General features: G+C 45.2%; 1 protein-coding gene across 1 annotated transcript in view; it reads right to left on the minus strand.

The window, feature by feature from the left end:
- Positions 1–1,019: 1,019 nt before the first annotated feature.
- VAT1L (vesicle amine transport 1 like) overlaps positions 1,020–22,843 on the minus strand; it is a 77,717-nt gene continuing 55,893 nt past the window's right edge. Inside the window, exons 6-9 of the mRNA XM_040329194.1 lie at positions 14,224–14,279; positions 9,087–9,281; positions 7,420–7,503; positions 1,020–1,585 (exon numbers count right to left, since the gene is read on the minus strand). Coding sequence (XP_040185128.1) covers positions 1,487–1,585; positions 7,420–7,503; positions 9,087–9,281; positions 14,224–14,279 — 434 coding nt within the window. The 3' untranslated portion in view covers positions 1,020–1,486. The remainder of the gene's footprint in view (positions 1,586–7,419; positions 7,504–9,086; positions 9,282–14,223; positions 14,280–22,843) is intronic.

Genomic DNA, 22,843 nt, shown 5'->3' on the forward strand with positions numbered 1-22,843 from the left:
TCCAATTACTGATGTTTTAAAGAAACCGGAAGTGACGTGGTTGGAGTTTCTGACGGGTTGGAGTATTGGAAAAGGGAATAGCCGCTCCAGGTGGGAACCCAAACGAACATCCCCCGCTGCAGACAACTCAGGTGCAGGCAATGCACTTAGCAAAGCAGGAACACAAATTGTCTCTGAACAAATTGTAGCCTTTATAAAAGAAGGACAGCACTACAAGTCACAGCAAAGTAAAATAAAACCCAACTGCTGACGCGTTTTGCACTGAAACTAGTGCTTAGTCAATGGGCTTCTCAGCTGACAGCTGAATGAAAGAAAAAAAAATGTCCCCTCCCGTCACCTGTAAGGCCTTGTACACACGACCGAACATGTCCGCTGAAACTGGTCCAGTTTCCGCGGACATGTTCGGTCGTGTGTAGGGCTGACCGGACAGTTTCCCGGCCTAGCGGACAAAAAAGTTTCTTAGCATGCTAAGAAACTTGTCTGCTGGAAGCCTGTCCGTCGGACATGTCCGATGGTCAGTACGACTCACCGGACATGTCCGCTGGCCCGAAATCCCACGCATGCGTGGAAGCATTAAACTTCCTGGTGCGCGCACGTCGCGGCGTCATCGTCGCCGCCACGTCACCACGTATTCTGTCCGCGGGGAATTTGGTCTGATGGTGTGTACACACATCAGACCAAATGATCCCAGCGGACATGTCCGATGAAAACGGTCCGCGGACCGTTTTCATCGGACATGTTGGGTGGTGTGTACGAGGCCTTAGAACGATCAAGCTATGACTAAGCACTAGTTTCAGTGCGAAGCACATCAGTGGTTGGGTTTTATTTTACTTTGCTGTGACTTGTAGTGCTGTCCTTCTTTTAATAAAGGCTACAATTAGTTCAGAGTGCGGCTGTCCAGAGACAATTTGTGTTCCTGGGTTGGAGTATTTGACAGAACAGTGGCCCTCCAGCTGTAGCGGAACTACAAATCCCATCATGCTTCTGCCCGAGGGAGTCATGCTTTTAACTGTCAGCCTTGCAATGCCTCATGGGACTTGTAGTTTTGCAACAGCTGGAGGGCCGCCAGTTTGAGACCCCTAGTGGTTAAAGAAAGAAGATTGAGGAATAACTACTCTCTATGCAGCCTGAGGCCACTCAAATACGACAACACTGAACACAGGTCCATATGGTGGACCCAACAGTAGCACTAGCAATTCATGTATTTAATTTTATTAGAACGAAAGAGGATATTATTATTTTTTTTACTTTTAAATAAGACCACAATACCTGGTCTGCTTTAAGGCATCATATGCCATTCTGACGTGATACTAACCCTACTAAAAGCTGCCAAGTCTATTTACTGCCATGTTAGACATAACATTGTTCAACAGTTTATACAGTAGCTCAGCTCACTGCAGACAAATACAACACACACTGTACTACAGCAAGTTTGTTCACTGATGCGCAGGATAGATTTCCAGTCTTCAGATCTTCCCAAGAACCATCACTGAATGAAAGGCATCCTTTCCTTGTTTTCAGTGTCTCCTTCATGGTCTTCTTCTTCCTCTCCTGCCTCACTGTTTTCGGTACTGTCATTGGCCATCTGTGATAATATAACAGTGTAATAAGAATCAAGGTAATGATCACAAAACCCACTCGGCTGCTTGAGGAGTCATACAGTTTTGTTCAAAATTATTCAACCCCCCAATGCTGTAAAGGGTTTTAGGGAATTTAGTGTACATTTGTAATTGTATTCAGAATGAAATCCTACAAGGACTTCTTAAAGAACCATATGCAACTAAAATGACATCAATTGGTTTTGTAATACAGTAGTAAATGTTTATTTTGTGAATTCTTCATTTACACAATTATTCAACCCCTTAAAGACTACCACTCTGAAGAACAGAGGTTCATTGAAGTGTTTTCAATCAGGTATTGAAAACACCTGTGGATGTCAGGGAGCAGCAATAAAGCCTAATAAGCACCAATTAGGCAGCTTTAAAATGACTGTGATACTCAGCTCCTTCTAGACATTTACTGGTGTGGTTACAAACATGGTGAAGTCAAGAGAATGGTCCAGGAAGACAAGAGAATAGGTGATTACTCTTCACAGGAAGGGCAATGGCTATAAGAAGATTGCAAAGATGTTAAACATACCAAGAGACACCATAGGAAGCATCATTTGCAAAAGTCATGTGGGCAAACCACAGAAGTTTTGGGATTGTGTTCTGTGGACTGATGAAACAAAATTAGAAGTGCTTGGGCCCATGGATCAACGCTATGTTTGGAGGAGGAATAACAAGGCCTATGATGAAAAGAACACCTTGCCTACTGTGAAGCATGGTGGGGGGTCAATCATGCTTTGGGGCTGTTTTGCTTCTGCAGGTACAGGGAAACTTCAGCGTGTGCAAGGTACCATGAATTCTCTTCAGTACCAGGAGATATTGGATGACAATGTGATGCAGTCCGTCACAAACCTGAGGCTTGGGGGACGTTGGACCTTTCAACAGGACAATGATCCCAAGCATACCTCCAAGTCCACTAGAGCATGGTTGCAGATTAAAGGCTGGGACATTTTGGAGTGGCCATCGCAGTCACCAGACTTAAATCCGATTGAGAACCTCTGGTGGGACTTAAAGAAAGCAGTTGCAGTGCGCAAGCCTAAGAATGTGACTGAACTGGAGGCTTTTGCCCATGACGAATGGGCGAAGATACCCGTAGATCGCTGCAAGACACTTGTGTCAAGCTATGCTTCAAGTTTAAAAGCTGTTATAACTGTAAAAGGATGTTGTACTAAGTACTAAGATTGAATGTCACTTGGGGGTTGAATAAAACTGATAATGATGTGAGCACAGAAAAGACATGTGTGGTTATTTCATTATAAATGTTATGTTATATTTGTCTGACCTACACGTGCCTCTTTGATTTAATTGTAAGCAGGATGACTGAATGATCAAAATCAATGTCAAACTGGGCAAAGCAATCAATTTCAGTGGGGGTTGAATAATTTTGAATACAACTGTACATTGGATATGTTCTCGAGAACCTGAATTAATGTAGGCTTATAGTAAGAACCTTGATTAGGGTGTTTTCATGCCTAAGAAGGGGTGGTACTGACATGGAATGAGAAGTGTCCCTTGTGTTTGTGGCTGCCCTCTTAATTGAAATATTTTGTCCTCTGCCCCCCCCCCCCCCCCAATACCCCCGCAGCGGTATTCTTCCAGTGCCGCAGAGGTTAAAACAATGGTGCTGGATCGGACATAGAAATTGTATAATAGCTTCCAGGAATAAAAAGCACTCTATGAAAGAATAGGCAGATGAATAAAAGAGGGGAGCAGATGGGCACACTCAGCGCTCCTGACAAGTGCCTATGACAGGCCAGGCGGCTGTATTAACCCTTGTAACACTGAAAGATTACTGCTGCAGGGTAGGGGGCACAGTACAGCCCACATAGGAAGCAATGTTGCTGCAAGTTGGACCAGGAGGAATTTAGACACATAAATGACGATGCATAAGCTTCAAACTTTGTATTGTGATTATTTTAGTAAACAATTCTGCTAGTATGCACTACCGGGGGCCACATGCTGTTTGCTGTAAATGCATTAGCTATATAGACCGCCAAACAAGAGAAAAAACACTTTCACTCCTCTGCAAAACTCTATAAATACTTGGTCCTTTGTGCACTAATAATGTTAATGATTATTCCATGGGACATCATTATGTCAAGGGACAAATTTAAAGTGATACTAAACACACGCTGTTTAAATTACATTGGGCCAGATTCAGGTACCGCTTCGCACTTCTTACGGAGGCGCAGCGTACCGTTTTTGCCCTGCGCCCCCGCAAATTATCTGCGCTACTCTTCATTCACGAAGCAGTAGCCACGTAATTTGCGTGGGCGCTCCTCAAAAATGCCCGGCGTAAGGGCGCGTAATTTAAATGATCCCGTAGGGGGCGTGGATCATTTAAATTAGGCGCGTTCCCGCGCCGAACGTAGTGCGCATGCTCCGTCTGGAAACTTTCCCGACGTGCATTGCGGCAAATGACGTCGCAAGGACGTCATTTGCTTCAAAGTGAACGTAAATGGCGTCCAGCGCCATTCACGATTCACTTACGCAAACAACGTAAAATTTTAACTTCGCGACGCGGGAACGACGGGTATACGTAGCATTGGCTGCCCCTGCTAATAGCAGGAGCAGCCTTTACGCGAAACCCGACGAACGGAAACAACGTAAACTGCGTACGCAGGGCTCGCGTAGGGTAGTGAATCGGCGTTAGTATGCAATTTGCATACTATACGCTGACCACTACGGGAAAGCCCCCTAGCGGCCATCGTAAGAATGCAGCCTACGATACGATGGCATAAGAGCCTTATGCCAGTCATATCTTAGGCTGCAGTCGGCGTATCGAGGTTCCTGAATCAGGAGCATTCGAAACGCCGGCGCAAGTAAGCAATTGCGCTGCGTAACTATGGTTACGCAGACGCAATTGCTTTTTGAATCTGGGCCAATGTCCCTTCTATTTCTGTATGGGGATGATGGCCCTGTAATTATTTTAATAAAAAAAAAAAAATCCAAGTACCTTTTTCCTTAGCGATATACAGCTGTCACATGACAAAGCTCTTTCCCAGCCTGTCTGCAGGGAAACATAAGCAGGAGGAGCTTCTAGTCCTCTGCTACTGGTAACATGTTAACAAAAAAGTGTAATTTGTCATGGTCATCTGTTCTTACATCTTTGAGAGCCTTTTTGTCCAGTCTTTATTGTATTCCTTTATACGCTTGAAATACAAAGTTCTTAAACAAAAAACAGCCTTTGGAATACAGAGTAAAAATAAATAAGAAAAACTGTTTTAAATTGGGATACAAATATATATTTGAAATTAAATCTTTATTATTTTGTGGAAGTAACATGGTGTGGGTGGGTTTCTACCAGTCACAGGCTGTGTCACTTCCCCGCAGCCTGGGTCTTAGAATCAGAGGGAGGTGAAGCCTCCATTGATCTACATGTAAGATCCCGCGCCCATTGTGTTTAACTGGTTAGTGGGCATGGAGGAGAAAGGAGGGAGGAAGTGGGCATTTACTACTGTGTATACGCCCGCATCCATGTGTCACTCTATAGTCACATGGGCTGCTCAGATGTGATAGGGAGGAAATGCTCAGCATAGAAACTAACTGAAAACTGAGCATGTCCAGAGATGCCAACACAGCTGCAAAATCCCTAGCTGAATTGGGGACATGAACAGAAGGATCAACCAGGTATTTTGCAGAATACAGAAAAGGAATCTCATAGTGACTAAGTGAGTATGAACAGCATGTAATACATCATTCAGGGTTTTTTTTTCAGCGGGAACCCCTGCGGGGCAACACAGTTCTGGCACCTCCAGCACTAAATGTATGTAATGGCAAGGGGTGCTGGGGTGTGCTGGAGGGTCTATTGATGCTGGCTGCTGGGGAATCTATTATTTTTTTTCCATGGTGGTCTATTGTTGATGGGGAGGTCTATTGTTCTTGGGGGACTTATGTTGCTGGGAGGTCAATTGTTGCTGAACCGGATCTACTGTTGAGGGAGGGGCCTATTGTTGCTGGCTGCTGGGAGATCTATTGCTGCTGGAGGGCATATATATATGTGTGTAGCAGTCTATTGTTGCTGAGAGGTCTACTGTTGCTGGTGGGGGATATATTGCTGCTGGTTGGGCTTATGTTTCTAGGGGGGGGTGAGTTGTTGGGAGGCATCTACTGTTGGAGGAGGGGGGAGCTATTGTTGATGGCAGCTGGAGAGCCGATTGATGCTGGGTTATCTATTGTTGCTATGGGGTCTAATGTTGTTGGGGTCCACTGTTGCTGGGGGTTGTTGCCGGGGGAGAGCCTATTGCTGCTGGCTGCAGGGGATCTACTACTGCTTTTCTTGGCATTAATAACAAATTTTATACACATTACTTAACACCACAAAGTGATACTTCTGTATCCTCTATGATTGTTCTGTTTTCTCTAAAAGGGGCAGTACTGGGGGGTGGGTAGTGGATGGATCCAGGGGAGGGTGTTCAGAGATAGGTAAGGGGTGGAGCCAAGAAGTGACTCAGAAGGGGGAGTTCCTGAACCTATTTTCTGAGAAAAAAAAAGGGGGCACCTACTGGTGAGGACCCAGAAGAGCTGATGGGGGACTCGAGAAGAGGACGTTTGGGGCCGCCAACCTATTTGTTATTAACCACTTTGTTACCAGGCCTATTTTGGCACTTCTCTCCTTCATGTAAAAATCACAATTTTTTTGCTAGAAAATTAATCAGAACCCCCAAACATTATAAAATTTTTTTAGCAGACACCCTAGGGAATAAAATGGCGGTCGTTGCAACTTTTTTTCTCGCACGGTATTTGCGCAATCATTTTTCAAACGCCTTTTTTTAGGGAAAAAAACAGTTTCATGAATTAAAAAATAACAAAACAGTAAAGTTAGCCCAATTTTGTTGTATAATGTGAAAGACGATGTTACGCCGAGTAAATAGATACCTAACATGTCACGCTTTAAAATTGCGCACACTCATGGAATGGCGCCAAACTTCGGTACTTAAAAATCTCCATAGGCGACGCTTACATTTTTTTTACAGGTTACTATTTTTGAGTTACAGAGAAGGTCTAGTGCTAGAATTGTTGCAAACGCTCTAACGCACGCGATGATACCTCACATGTGGGGTTTGAACGGTGTTTACATATGTGGGCGGGACTTGCATGCGCGTTCGCTTTTGCACGCGAGCGACCGGGACAGGGGCGTTTTACATTTTTTTTTTTACTTAATTTTTTTTTGATCACTTTTATTTCTATTACAAGGAATGTAAACATCCCTTGTAATAGGAATCAGTGTGACAGGTCCTCTTTATGGAGAGATGTGGGGTCAATAAGACCCCACATCTCTCCTCCAGGCTTACAAGCATGAAATCGATGAAAAAAAAAATCACAGATTACATGCCGACAGCCGCGATTGCGGCTTTGTTTACTTCCGGGTACCGGGCGTGACGTCATAACGTCGCGCCCGGTCCTCCGACGGTCCTAGAGATGACTGTGACCGTCTGGTCACCAGTCATCTCTATGGTTCACCAAAGAGCGCCGGCCGATTCGCTCTCCCGACCCCGATGGCACGGGAGAGCCCGGAGAAGCACCGGATGGCGGTGGGAGGGGGGGGACGTCCCCTCCCGCTGCCTAGAAGAACGATTGAGCGGCGGAACCGCCGCTTTGATCATTCTTCTGGTGCACAGAATCGCCGGCTGAAGACGGCGATATCTGAATGATGCCTGCAGCTGCACAAAGCCGAGGACGTCCCAGGACGTCCTACATGTCTCAAGTGGTTAAAAAAAAAAAAATTGCATGTACAATCACTTTCAAAGGAGACTGGATGAACATACGGGTACGTTAGATAAACCCCAAACTACTGAAAGGGTATACTAACCAGAGGAGTTGGAGCCTTTTCCACATCTAAAATAAGTTTCCCAATGTTGCCTCTGTCATGAATTCTTTGCATCGCCTCCTTAACCTGTAATCAATACAAAGTAAAACGAATATGAAGAACATAGAGGGACAATTCCATGGACTGTATAAATAAGTATAATATGTAAAAACTGATTGGCAGATGTGAAGTCTAAATGTGCCGTCCTTTAACCACTTAAGACCCGAACCTTTAGGCAGCTAAAGGACCTGGCCAGTTTTTGCGATTCGGCACTGCGTCGCTTTAACTGACAATTGCGCGGTCGTGCGACGTGGCTTCCAAACAAAATTGGCGTCCTTTTTTTCCCACAAATAGAGCTTTCTTTTGGTGGTATTTGATCACCTCTGCGGTTTTTAGTTTTTGCGCTATAAACAAAAATAGAGTGCCAATTTTGAAAAAAATTCAATATTTTTTACTTTTTACTATAATAAATATCCCCCATAAATATATAAAAAAAAAATGTTTCCTCAGTTTAGGCCGATACGTATTCTTCTACCTATTTTTGGTAAAAAAATCGCAATAGGCGTTTATCGATTGGTTTGCGCAAAATGTATAGCGTTTACAAAATAGGGGATAGTTTTATTGCACTTTTATAAAAAAAAATTTTTTTACTACTAATGGCAGCGATCAGCGATTTTTTTCGTGACTGCGACATTATGGCGGACACTTCGGACAATTTTGACAAATTTTTGGGACCATTGTCATTTTCACAGCAAAAAATGCATTTAAAATGCACTGATTACTGTGAAAATGACAGTTGCAGTTTGGGAGTTAACCACAAGGGGGCGCTGAAGGGGTTAAGTGTGACCTCATCTCTGTTTCTAACTGTAGGGGGGTGTGGCCGTAGGTGTGACGTCATTGATTGTGTTTCCCTATAAAAGGGAACACACGATCGATGACGCCGCCACAGTGAAGAACGGGGAAGCTGTGTTTAGCGTGTTTAGCGTAAGGCTGCCCCTTCTAATAGCAGGGGCAGCCAATGCCAAAGTATACCCGACGTTCGATTTTTATGTAATTTGCGTAAGTGATTCGTGAATGGCGCTGGACGCCATTCACGTTCACTTTGAAGCAAATGACGTCCTTGCAACGTCATTTGCCGCAATGCACGTCGGGAAAGTTTCCCGACAGAGCATGCGCTCTACGCTCGGCGCGGGAGCGCGCCTAATTTAAATGATTCCCGCCCCCTACGGGATCATTTACATTAGGCGCCCTTACGCAGGGCAAGTTTACACAGCGCACACGCAATTTACGGAGCTACTGCTCAGTGAATCGTGGGTAGCGCATTAAATTTGCGGGGGCGCAGGGCGAAAACGCTGCCCTGCGCCTCCGCAAATAAGGGGCAATTCTACCTGAATCCGGGCCATTGTGTACATGTTCTTTTCTCATTGTATTATGCCTTTCTATTTCTAACCTTGTAATATTTACATATTCAATTGTGAATCTCCGTGAGACCAAATGATTGTTAAATAATTGTATATGCATTTTTTACAAAAAATGCCAGAAAATCATAGTAGGCATATAATAGGCATAACAAAGCTATGTGTGCATGAACCCTTATATAACAATAGCCATAAAAGCAGACATTTGTAAAGAATGATATTTCAGCTGTAGACTAGAAACGCGTATCATACTTCCTCCAAGGCCCATAATGAATCCACCAGGGGCTTGATCTTCTTCTGATTAAACAAAGTGAGGAGTTTATCTACTACTCCTTGGATAACTCCGGCCCGTCCTTGCTTGAAGAGTAAGTTCAGGAGAGAGAAGCCTGCCATCACTTTATTCTCTTCATATAACTTGATGGGATTGACTTTTTCCACTTGCCACCACTGAAAAAGGAAAAATCGCATCAATCCGGGAAAACTTCCACATATGTCACAATGCAACAGACTTGAAATGTAACTGCAAGACTCAAGCTTGCAACTATTCATGGCTTAATAGACTATACCAGTGGAACCTCGGATTGCGAGTAACGTGGTTAACGAGCGTTTTGCAATACAAGCACTGTATTTCTAAAAAAAGCTCACTTGGTTTGCGAGTGTTGTCTCGCAAAACGAGCAGGATTCAAGCAAAAGCGGTGTGCAATGCTGCGTTTGGCCCGAGGTGGGGGGGAGGCGAAGCCGAGCAGAGCTTAACAGTGCTGATTGGCGCTGTTCGGAAATGCTCGGAAAAACTCAAGCCTTTCTGAGTTTAGCCGAGGCCCCCACTTCTGGCCACATGCGGTATTGCATGCCATTGAAGTCAATGATGAACTAATTATTTTCGTTTCCATTGACTTCAATGGGTCAACTCGCTTTGATATGCGAGTACTTTGGATTACAAACATTCTTCTGGAACAGATTATGCTCGTAATCCAAGGTTCCACTTGTACATTAATTACATGTATAAACATCTTTGGACTCTAGATCCTTTAGTATAGCACTCTTAGGCCCCGTACACACGAGAGGATCGATCCGCTGGAATTGATCCGCGGACCGGCTCCAGTGGATAGATCCCCTGGTGTGTACGATCCAGCGGATCTGTTTCCGCGGATTTTCGTCCCCGGGGATGGATTTCCAGCGGATCAAAATTTCTTGACATGCTAAGAAATCTATCCGCTGGAATCCAGTCCAACGGATTGATCCGCTGGTCTGTACAGACTCACCGGATAAATCTGTCCGAATCCATCCCCCGCATGCATCGTAATGATTCAACGCATGCGTGGAATTCCTTATATGACAGCGTTGCGCACGTCGCCGCGTCATCATCGCGGCGACGGCGCGACACGTCACCGCGGATGGAATTCCGCGGGGATTTTGATCTCATGGTTAGTACAACCATGAGATCAAAATCCGCCAGAGGATTTATCCGCGGAAACGGTCCCCCGGACCGTTTCCGCGGTTAAATCCTCTCGTGTGTACCCGGCCTTAGGCCTCTTTCACACGCCAGGTCCCGCCAGCTCAGCGGGAAATCTCTCCGCTGAGCCGGTGGATGACAAGTCCCTCTCTGCTCCCTGAGCAGGAGGGGGGGGCTTGTGCAGCACCGCTGTCTCCTATGGAGAGATCTGATGAAAACGGACAGCATGTCCGGTTTCATCAGATCTCACCCGATCCGATCCGCCATGGACGGATAGGGACGTATAGCCATCCGTCTGATTTTGGCGGATTGGATGGGATGTCAGCGGATATGTCTCCGCTGATATCCGGCGCTCCATAGGCATGCATGGAGCGGGCGTTCAGGTCCGCCGACAAAACTGACAGGCGTACCTAGACGGTCTTTTGTTTTTCCTGACGAGATTCTTGGCAAGATTCTCTTGCCGGCCGAGTGTACACACACTCCATTCAAAAGAACCGCCGTTCTTTTGAATGCACAAACGCGGTGACGTCATCGACTACGACAAGCATGCGCTCGTCACATTCGATGTCGTCCCCGCCATCTTGCTACACCCTACCTATGCCTTGGAAGCTACCGCGCATGCGTCAACGTCATTTTGAGCATGCACGGGTTTCCACGGCGACAGGTTAGTATACAGACAATGGAAAAGAGTACTGCTCAAGCCCTTAGCTATGACTAAGCATCTATCCATGATGTGAAACATGTTAGCTTTTTTGTCCCCTATGTCTACTTTCTACCATTGATTGCAGTGTTGCATGAATTTTTGGATGTTATACAGCTTTGTATTTTATCCTTTGTTCATTTTGTTTCAATAAATCACCTATCAGAGTGGGGCAGTCCAGGAACATTTCTTTTTTTCATTAGTATACAGACACTCAGGTTTCTCGGCAGGAAAACACTGCCGAGAATCACGACTAGAAAATAGAGAGCAGGTTCTCTATTTTTCTCGTCTAGATTCTGGGCAGTTTTCTTGACGAGAAACCTCGTACATACGCTCGGTTTACTCGGCAAGAAAGCTCTGCCAGCAGTTTTCTTGCTGGTTCTTGCCGAGAAAAACGTTTGTGTGTACAAGGCTTAACTTGGTGTACAGAGACAAGCACAGTGCCTGTCTCTGTACGCTGTGTATCAGGCGGTTTGCCGCTGCTACCTACTTCCCTCTCCGCTTGACACTTGTTGTTAAAGTGGAGGTTCACCCTAAAACAATTATATACCATTACATCCAGCATACTTCCGACTTGTACAGTATGCTGGTATTTTTTTTTCCGCTGTACATACCGTCTGTGACAGGAAGTCAGGTAAATCTGTGGGTGTTGTCACTGATGGGACATACATTTCTGCCTTGTTTAGACGATACACAGATGGTTATCGGGCGTCGGCTACAAACGTAGCCAGAGAAAGGCTAAAGGCTGTTGAAAAAACTTCAGCTGTTCAGAATGAGGCAATTAAGGCCTCTATAGGTAACCCAAAGGATTACCACTGAAGCCTGCATCATTCCTAAGGCTTTGTGAGTAGGAGAGCAGCGTACTGAAAGTCTCCTGAGGAGGTGAGGAGACCATTGATTTTTCTGTGTGATAAAAATCAAAAGACTATTGTTTGTGCTGTATGACATACAGCACTGTCTACCCAGCAGTAGGCTGTGTTAGACTTCATAGACTTCATTCCTGTGTGGAAGGTAGACGCCCAAAGTGGCTAGGATTTATTTTATGTTTGATTTTGTTTATGCTGTTTGGATGCTTGCAATTGTTTTTCCAGCAAGATGGAAAAATAAACCAAAACCTTTGTTTTCAACCGTCTTCGACTGCCAGTCTGTATAAATTCAGTGTGTGGTGAACCCATCCAAGGGGTCACACACCCCGCTACCGAGCTAACCCCTTACACGTCTTATAGTTCTTTTTCACCCGGCTTCTGGGTTCTCACTACCGCCGGGAGTAGGCGATCCTATGAAGAGGCGTAGATGATAGACGTGCGGATAAGGCGCGTCACACGTTCCGAAAATAGCCGAACTGGGACTCGGGTCTATACGGCGCCTGCGCAGTCAGCTCTACACGGCTCCTAGTCTGTGCACAGGCGCCGTATAGCGCCGTATAGAAATCCCAGGTCGGCTATTTTTGGAACGCGTGACGCGCCTTATCCGCACGTCAATCATCTACGCCTCTTCATAGGAACGCCTATTCCCCGTGGGAGTGAGAACCCGGAAGCCGGGTGAAAAAGAACTATAAGAAGGTATGTACAGCGAAAAAAAAAAAATACCAGCATACTGTAGATGTCGGAAGTATGCTGGATGTAATGGTATATATATCTTTTTTAGGGTGAACCTCCACTTTAAGGACACTGTCAGCTTCACAATCGACAGCTTCCTGGCAAGAAGTGATTCTAACAGTGGGTAGAGACTTATTAGGAATATGAAGGTCTACTAGTTCCCATCAGGCCCACTCTCTCCTTGTGATTGACAACAGACAGTGGGCAAATTCTATAGCCAATAGCAGGCTATCTATTGGCTATGGATCTGTCCACGGCCTGCTGTCAATCACAGGGAGTGGACCTGAAGGGGAACTAGTGTCCCTGCATTCTTATCAGGCTCCGCCCACCCAGCTTTGAATATCCTGTGACAGCTGTAGCTGCTGGAAGCTCTGCTGCACCGAGGATGAATGGACACTGCGGTTTACGACCCAAATTCGTATTTCTGTTTCCAACAGGGTCATGAATTTGTTGTCTACAGCAACATTAGTCGTAGACATTCTTTATGGATTCCACTGGTAGAGTCTTTGATACGTCAGAAAGCCAGTGTCATGTGAACCAATATTTTTAGAGGAGTTCTTAAAATGTGACTGTTTAAATCAGGCATGTCCAAAGTCCGGCCCGCGTTCCAGTTTAGTATGGCCCCCCTGGTGATTTGGATATATATGTCCCCCCAGGGCCACAAAATATATATACCGTATTTATCGGTGCTGCATCGGAGGGGACAGGGAGGGGGCAGGATGAGCACCTTCAGATTACATACAGGAGAATCTCCTATTTACTCAGTGGGCTGCCATTGGACGACTGTTCTGTCTATCATAGGAGATGGGACTTCGTATTAAAGAGGCCACCGAGTAAACAGGAGATTCTCCTGTATGTAATCTGTTGGCGCTCATCCTGCCCCCTCCCTGTCCCCTCCGAGGCTGCAGATGTGCATCGATCAGGCTGCACTGATGGCAACGGTGGGTCTGCATTCATGGCAATGGTGAGGCTGCAGATGAACACTAATTAGGCTGCATTGATGGGCACTGACCCCTTATTTGCTTCACAGTTCTTTATTTAAAAAATAAATATAAAATTCCTGAAACTTCCATCTTAAAGTGAAGGTGCGTGTTATACGCCGATAAATACGGTATATCCAAATAACACACCCAAGCTCATCTCTTCACCACCCACAGCCACAAAGGCAAAATAATTATTGTAGGGCAGTGTATTAGTGCTTGGACGAACACACACACTTAGACCAAATTTTAATGGTTTAAAGAATGTCAGGCAAAATGGTCGGCCCTCACGCATATTCATTTAATCAAATCTGGCCCACTTTGAAAAAAGTTTGGACACCTCTGGTTTAAACCTTATATGGGCGATAATAGCGCACAAATGACTGGCAAAAGCAAAAGAAAAAGAGAAGACCTCAATAATAGCATCAAAGAAATTGAAGGCATTGGGTACCGATGTCAATTTTCATTCCTTGCTTTTGTGTATTTTCTTTCCTGGCGTTTTATTGATCGGATCAATATTATGCTCTGAGCCTTACCTTTATCTTATCTACAGCATTTTACACTTGTGAGGCTTCCTGCATTCATCTCTCTGGAGCTTGCGCACACAACAGCCTAATTGAAAATTGCGATTTATAACCCATGAGACAACGACACTTACCGATTTAGCGAAGCTGAAGAAGCTTTTTGTTTCACCAGTAACCATATTGGATGAGCCTATAAAAGGAAAAACGTTACAAATTACAAATCGAATAAAAGAGGATATCTCACAACAGGATGTACAATAAAGATGAACTCCAGATACAAGACAATTAAACCTTAAATCAGCTAAATACGATCCAGTTGCTTAAAAAAAAGGCGTGCAAAGTCTTAGGCCTCGTACACACGACCGAGGAACTCGTCGTAAATGAAACATCGTTTTCCTCGACGAGTTCCTTGTTAGGCTTGTGGAGAAACTTGACAAGCTTTCTTTGCGTACACACTGTCAAGACCAAATCTCCTCGGCCCGGATTCAAAGAGAATTGCGCTTTTTTTGCGGAGGCGCAGGGCAACGATTTTGCCCTGCGCCCCCGCAAATTTGCTCCGCTGCCCTCGATTCACAGAGCAGTAGCTCCGTTAATTGCGAGGGCGCGCCGGCAAAATTGCCCGGCGCTAGAGCACGCAATTTAAATGATCCCGTAGGGGGCTGGGAATCATTTAAATTAGGCGCGCTCCCGCGCCGAGTGTAGAGCGCATGCTCCATCGGGAAACTTTCCTGACGTGCATTGCGGCAAATGACGTCGCAAGGACGTCATTTGCTTCAGAGTGAACGTGAATGGCGTCCAGCGCCATTCACGAATCACTTACGCAAACGACGTAACATTCAAATATCGCGACGCGGGAACGACGGGTATCCTTTAGCATTGGCTGCCCCTACTATTAGAAGGGGCAGCCTTACGCTAAAGACGCCGTACGGAAACGACGTAACTTGCGTACGCAGGGCTCGCGCAACATTGTGAATCGGTGTTAGTATGCAATTTGCATACTATACACTGAGCACAATGGGAGCGCCCCCTAGCGGGCATCGCAAGAATGCAGCCTAAAATATGCGTGGCATAAGAGCCTTATGCCACGCAGATTTTAGGCTGCAGTCGGCGTTACGATGTTCCTGAATCAGGAGCATTCGTAACGCCGGAGCAAGTCAGCAATTGCGCTGCGTAACTATGGTTACGCAGGCGCAATTGCTCTCTGAATCCGGGCCCTCGTTCTCAAATGCAGTGACGTACAACACATACAACGGCAGGGGAAGTTGGATTCCACTGGCACAACCCTTGGGGCTGCTTTTGCTAATCTCATGTTACTGCGTGTTAAGTAAAAGTTTGGTGAGAGACGATTTGCACTTTTCAGTCTGTTACAGCGTGAGGAATGTGCTATCTCCATTACAAACGCAACTTTTACCGAAGGTGCGCTCCCGTCTCATACTTTATTCTGAGCATGCGTGGGTTTCTAAGCATACACACGAACGTGTTTCTCGTTGAAAACCAGCCCGACGAGGAAATTGAGACTCCCGTCGAGGAAAAAGAGAACTTGTTCTCTTTTTTCCTCGTCGAGTTCCTCGACAGTTTTCTCGATGAAAAACATACACACAACCGTTTTCCTCGGCAAAAAAGTTCTGCCACCAAGTTTCTTGATGGATTCTGTCGAGGAAAACGGTCGTGTGTACGAGGCCTTACAGTTCGTTTTCTTTAGAAGGCAGCTACAGCCTGAGCAGAAAAGCCTGTCTCCTGCCAGCATGCTGCTCCCTGCAAAAGTCTGGTGAACTCCCTGCCGAGTCAAAGCCAGAGATCTCCAATCAACAGGAAAATTAAGCTTTGTTGATTGGAATAAGGAAAACTCACAAGGGTATGCGAGAGGGAATTGGGACTATACGATACCGAAAGGACAATCGAAAGAGGCAGAGGTAAAAAAAATAAAACAATTATTTAAAGTGGACTTCTACCCATAATTATAACATTACATCAGTAGTTTTAAAAAAAAATGTCATTAGTCCTTTAAGAATTTTTTTTTTTTTTTTAGATGCCTTCAAAGTGTTGTTGCTAGGCAGAATAGTTAATCTTCCCTCTTCCTGCACCTAGGTGCTTAAGCTTCCTAACCTACACCGCACAGACTCCTGGGAATGTAGTGGGTGTAACTTTCCAGGAGTCTGTGCACTCCCCAGTCTCAAAGAATCATGTGACTTGGACAGTACAGGTGCTGAAACCTGATCTGAAACCTATTTCACTGCTTGTGCAGCACTGAGCATGTGCGAGATCTGCAAGGCTGAAATCCAGGAAGTCATACAGTCTGGCTTCATGATGCCCACACTTAAGATGGCCCCAGTCAATTTCTATTTTATAAAGTGTCTAAATGCTGTAACAACCTAACAAAACGGACCTTAGTTTACAGACTAACTTTACTAGAATACATTGAGCTTGTGTATTACAGGGGTATTTATATTTAAAAAGTGAAATTGTGTCCGGAACTCCGCTTTAAGCAATGTTAAAAAATATCAAAAGAGGAAAATCATTAAGCAAAAGTATAAAATACAAAAATCACATGGTGGTGCCAGTTGACAATACATGGGAAGTGGACCCAATACGAATTAGATAATGTGAAAATAGGCATACAAAAAAATCCAACGCGTTTCAACAAATTGACTTCTTCAGGGGGTAAAGATGTTCACTTTAATATGATATCTGGAGAAGATAGATACATAACAATATCCAAAAATATATATAAATTTAACAATACAGGCAGTCCCCGGGTTACAAACAAGTTAGGGGTTTGTTCTTAAATTGAATTTGTCTGTAAGTCGGAACTGTACATTTTTAAGTGTAACTCCGACCTGTGCTGTGATGTGGGATGTTCCGGGCGCTTCTATGTGTGCAGTTGTGTTATTTGTGGCTCTTGTGGACATGCAGTACAGCACTGTGGGATGTGTCCGGCGCTGCAAGATGGCTGCTCGGCGGAATCCGGGATTAGTGTGTAGCACAAGCAGCCGGCAGTGACGTCACACCACCTCCGTTCGTAAGTAGGAGTTGTGCGTAACTCGGATATTCAAAACTCGGGGACTGCCTGTACAGAAATGTGGATACTAACAAACACATTGCTATAGATATCAATACTTACAATTATACGCTGAAACAGCTAAATGTATTTGTATATAAAAAAAAGAAAATAAAGCTTTGCTGATTGCAGGTCTAACTCAGCAAGGGGAGTACTGGAGCTCTGTAGAGAGACCACTGCTTACCCACAGAGAGCAGGGGTCCCACTCTGCAGCTGCTGACTGGAAACTGCTTTTTTCACTCAAGCTATAGCTGCTTTATAAATAATGTCAACTGTAAAACAATGAACATCTTTTGTTTTGATGCGCCTGGCTTATATTTCGCTGATTTAAAGTTCAATTGTGCTCTAAAATATAATAATCAAATGTATCCTTCATAGTATAAGTATCAATTTAATTCTCTGACCAGCAGCACCCAGATAGGAGGAAGGAGGATAAGCAATCTGAGCAAATCAAGTCTCTGCTTCTTGCTGGGTAAGGTGACAGTGCCTCACAATACTTAAGCCTCGTACACACGCTCGGTTTACTCGGCAAGAACCGGCAAGAAAACTGCTGGCAGAGTTTCCTTGTCGCGTATACCGAGCGTGTGTAGGGGGCTTTCAGGTTTCTCGTCAAGAAAACTAAAATCTCAACGAGAAAAATAGAGAACCTGCTCTCTATTTTCTCGTTGTGATTCTCGGCAGTGTTTTCCTGTCGCCGTGGAAACCCGCGCATGCTCGAAATGACTTTGACGCATGCGCGGTAGCTTCCTACGTGATGACGTCACCGCGTTCTTGCCTTCCAAAAGAACCGCGGTTCTTTTGAAAGGAGCGTCTGTACACTGGGGCGTCAAGGGATTCTTGCCAAGAATCTCGTCAGGAAACACGTTTTGTTCCTCACGAGATTCTGGCCCGTGTGTACGAGGCTTAACACTACACAATGGAGTTGATTTACTAAAACTGCAGAGTGCAAAATCTGCATAGAAATCAATCAGCTTCCATTTTTTTTTAGTCAAAGCCTAAAGGGGTTGTAAAGGTTTGTGTTTTTTCACCTATGTCCAGTTCTGGGCACCAGTCCTCAGGAAGGGTGTACTGGAAATGGAGCGAGTACAAAGAAGGACAACAAAGGGTCTGGAGGATATTAGTTATGAGGAAAAGTTGCGAGCACTGAACTTATTTTCTCTGGAGAAGAGACGCTTGAGAGGGGATATGATTTTAATTTACAAATACCATACTGGTGACCCCACAATAGGGATTAAACTGGTGACCCCCACAAGAAAGGAGTTTAACCACTTAAGGACCCCTTCACGCCGATATACGTCGGCAGAATGACACGGCTGGGCACATCCACAGCCCTTTAAGCCCAGCCGTGGGGTCGCGCACACGCCGCCCGCACGCGACCCGGTCTGAAGCTGGGGGACCCGCAGACCCGATCACCGCCGGTGTCCTGAGCTGAAGAACGGGGAGAGGTGAGTGTAAACACACCTTCCCCGTTCTTCACAGTGACATTGTCATTGATCGTGTGTTTCCTGATATAGGGAAACACGATCAATGACATCACACGTCCAGCCCCGCCCCCTACAGTTAGAAACACATACGAGGTCACACTTAACCCCTTCAGCGCCCCCTAGAGGTTAACTTCCAAACTGCAATTGTCATTTTCACAGTAAACAATGCATTTTTATAGCACTTTTTGCTGTGAAAATGACAATGGTCCCAAAAATTTGTCAAAATTGTCCGCCATAATGTCGTGGTCACGAAAAAAATCTCTGATCGCCGCCATTATTAGTAAAAAAAAAAATATTAATAAAAATGCAATAAAACTATCCCCTATTTTGTAAACGCTATAAATTTTGCGCAAACCAATCGATAAATGCTTATTGCGATTTTTTTTAACCAAAAATAGATAGAAGAATACGTATTGGCCTAAACTAAGGGGGGAAAAAAGTGTTTTTTTATATATTTTTGGGGGATATTTATTTATAGCAAAAAATGTAAAATATTGATTTTTTTTTTCAAAATTGTCGCTCTATTTTTGTTTATAGCGCAAAAAATAAAAACCACAGAGGTGATCAAATACCACCAAAGGGAAGCTCTATTTGTGGGGAAAAAAGGACGCCAATTTTGTTTGAGAGCCACATCACACGACCGCGCAATTCTCAGTTAAAGCGACGCAGTGCCGAAGGTCCGGGTCTTAAGTGGTTAATAAGACGCGTGGTCACTCACTAAAATTAGAAGAATAGAGGTTTAACCTTAAACTACCTAGAGGGTTCTTTACTGAAAGAGCGGCACGGATGTGGAATTCCCTACCACAGGCGGTGTTCTCAGCGGGAAACATCGATAGTTTCTTAGATAGTTTTATTAGATAAGTACCTGAACGACCACAACATACAGGGATAGACAAGGTAATTCTGACATATAATCACGCACATAGGTTGGATTTGATGGACTTGCGTCTTTTTTCAACCTCACCTACTATGTAACTATGTGCTTTTGTGATTTTTTTTTTCCCTTCAACTGCGGTTTACTAGCGCTTTAACAAGCCAGCAGGTGGACCAAGTCTGCCTTTTATTTTGTTATACAAAGCCACAGGTTTTGATTGTGCAGAAGTACAACCTAGAGCGTCATGCTGGCTAACCACTGGTGTCCTAACAACCGATAATGACATAGGCTGATGAGGAGGACATTGGCGCCTGAAGACATCCTTATTTAATGCTCTCCGTCAGCACTGAGGTCTTGTTAGTTGAATGAAGGAGAGAAACTGAGGGGGAAGCAGAACACTGGAATAAAAGTCAGTACCAGTGTGGAAAGGTGTATTTGTTTTGTAAAAATAAATCTCCTCTAATATTGGGTGTCCTATGTGTATGGGTGTTGCTCAGTTATGTAAAATGACCGATTTAGGGCCAGATTCACAAAAGAGATACAACGGCGTTTCTCCTGATACGCCGTCGTATCCCTGTTTCTATCTATGCGACTGATTCATAGAATCAGTTACGCATAGATATCCATAAGATCCGACAGGTGTAATTGTTTTACACTGTCGGATCTTAGGATGCAGTACCGCGGCCGCCGCTGGGGGGAGTTCGCGTCGTAAACCAGCGTCGGGTATGCAAATTAGGAGTTACGGCGATCCACGACGGATTTTCGCGTTCGCTACATCGCCGCTAGTCTAGTTTCCCGTCGCAAAGTTAGTCGTTGGGTTAGGTGCCCTAACTTTAGTCAGCAAACTGCTGTCTAAAGTATGGCCGTCGTTCCCGCGTCGAAATGTAAAAAATAACGTCGTTTGCGCAAGCCGTCCGGGAATACGGAATTACGCTACGCGCGTCGCCGTTCGAAAAAATGACGTCACTGCGCGCAAAGCACGACGGGAATTACGAAACGGAGCATGCGCAGTAGGTCCGGCGCGGGCGCGCGCCTAATTTAAATGGCACACGCCCATTTGAATTGGCCCGCCTTGCGCCGGAGGCCGCCGGCGTAGTTTTCATCACAAGTGCTCTGTGAATCAGGCACTTGCGATGAAAACTTGCAGCGGTGTAACGTATCTACGATACGTTACGCCGCCGCAGTTCTATGTGAATCTGGCCCTTAGTTTTTTACATTTCAGAATGGGGTGCCTTGAGATTATAGCTGCATGATTCTGGGAAAAATGAATATCACGATTCTTTTGCATAAAATGAACATCACGATTCTCAAAAATGTATTTATTTAAAGTTATTTTCAACACAAAATACAGAGGCCCAGATTCTCAAAAGAGATACGACGGCGTATCTCCAGATACGCCGTCGTATCTCTGCGTTGCGCCGTCGTATCTATGCGCCTGATTCTTAGAATCAGTTACGCATAGATTTCTATTAGATCCGATCGGCGTAAGTCTCTTACGCCGTCGGATCGTAACTGCATATTTACGCTGGCCGCTAGGGGCGTGTACGCTGATTTACGCGTCGAAATATGTAAATCAGCTAGATACGCGAATTCACGAACGGCCGACGCCGTACAGATATGCCGTTTACGTTAGGCTTTTCCCGGCGTAAAGTTACCCCTGCTATATGGTGGCGTAAGTGCGGCGTACCAATGTTAAGTATGGCCGTCGTTCCCACGACAAAATTAGAAAATTTGACGTTGTTTGCGTAACTCGTCCGTGAATGGGGCTGGACGTAATTTACGTTCACGTCAAAACCAATACGTCCTTGCGGCGTATTAGGAGCAATGCACACTGGGAGATTTCCACGGACGGCGCATACGCCGTTCGTGAAAAACGTCAATCACGTCGGGTCACAGAACATTTACATAAAACACGCCCCCCTGTTCCAAATTTGAATTAGGCGGGCTTACGCCGGCCTATTTACGCTACGCCGCCGCAACTTACGGAGCAAGTGCTTTGAGAATACAGCACTTGCCCGTCTAAGTTGTGGAGGCGTAACGTAAATAGGTTACGTTACGCCCGCACAAAGATACGCCAAACTACGAGAATCTGGCCCAGTATATGTATTGGGGTAGTGACAACACCATTCCTCCAGGTTCGCCAACACAGCTGATCTCAGTGCTGGATGCAGGGAGCATTACGGAAGTATCTTTTTTTTCAGTCAAGACACCTTTTAAAATTGTTCACAATCTCAAGTAGAGGAGCTGCACAATTAATCGCGAAAAGATCGCATTCTCAATTCACACCCCCCCCCCCACGCGATCTCCAGGCTGTGGATGATCCAGCGTGGAATGCAAATTGGGCCGATAGAGCGGTACCGCTACTCGGGTGCGGCCATAGGAAAGTCCCCGGCTTCGGCCTAGCTCCGGCCATCTTGGTACACCCAGGAGCGGCTGTCTCGTCAGGAAGTGACGTTTCTTCGCCGCCATCTTGCTCCACCCCACACTCCTGCACAGTAATGATTGAGTGAGAAGGGGGCAAGCGGACATCTTGTTACACCCAACGGAGTTTTAGATTTCACAGTTATTTTCAACACAAAACGGAGCTTATGTGCTTAAAGCGGTGGTTCACCCATAAAAACGACTTTCCCTTATTACACTGCCCCCCCGCATTACAATACGATTATGCCTTTAATTTTTTTTTTGCTGCTGTACATACCTGGGTACAGCTATTCACCCGTGTCCTCCGGGTTGCGAGTCCCGCGGGAGTGGGCGTTCCTAACATGGCGGTGATTGACGCTTTGACTAAAAAATGAGCTCCCCCCGTCGCGTAAGCCGCGTCACGACTGGCGAAAGGAGCCGAACGGCGATGCGCAGGCGCAGTATAGCGCCAACTCGCCATTCGGCTCCTTCCGCCAATCGTGACTCTGCTTACGCGACGGGGGGAGCTCGTTTTTTAGTCAAAACGTCAATCACCGCCATGTTAGGAACGCCCACTCCCGCGGGACTCGCAACCCGGAGGACACGGGTGAATAGCTGTACCCAGGTATGTACAGCAGCAAAAAAAAAATTAAAGGCATAATCGTATTGTAATGCGGGGGGGCAGTGTAATAAGGGAAAGTCGTTTTTATGGGTGAACCACCGCTTTAAATACAGTATTTGTAAATCCTACGGACTGTTTACAAGTTAAATTTTAAAAGCCGCAGCAAACCTGCTGACCTTACATGCTTGCTAATGTGAAGAACACTTCTGATTTTCACATTTAACTAAATGTTAAAATCAGAGGTGTTCTGTCACATTAGCAAGCATGTAAGGTTTGCTGCGGCTTTTAAAATTTAACATGTAAACAGTCCACAGAC

Source organism: Rana temporaria, chromosome 11, assembly GCF_905171775.1.
Source record: "Rana temporaria chromosome 11, aRanTem1.1, whole genome shotgun sequence".
Taxonomy (NCBI): Eukaryota; Metazoa; Chordata; class Amphibia; order Anura; family Ranidae; genus Rana; species Rana temporaria.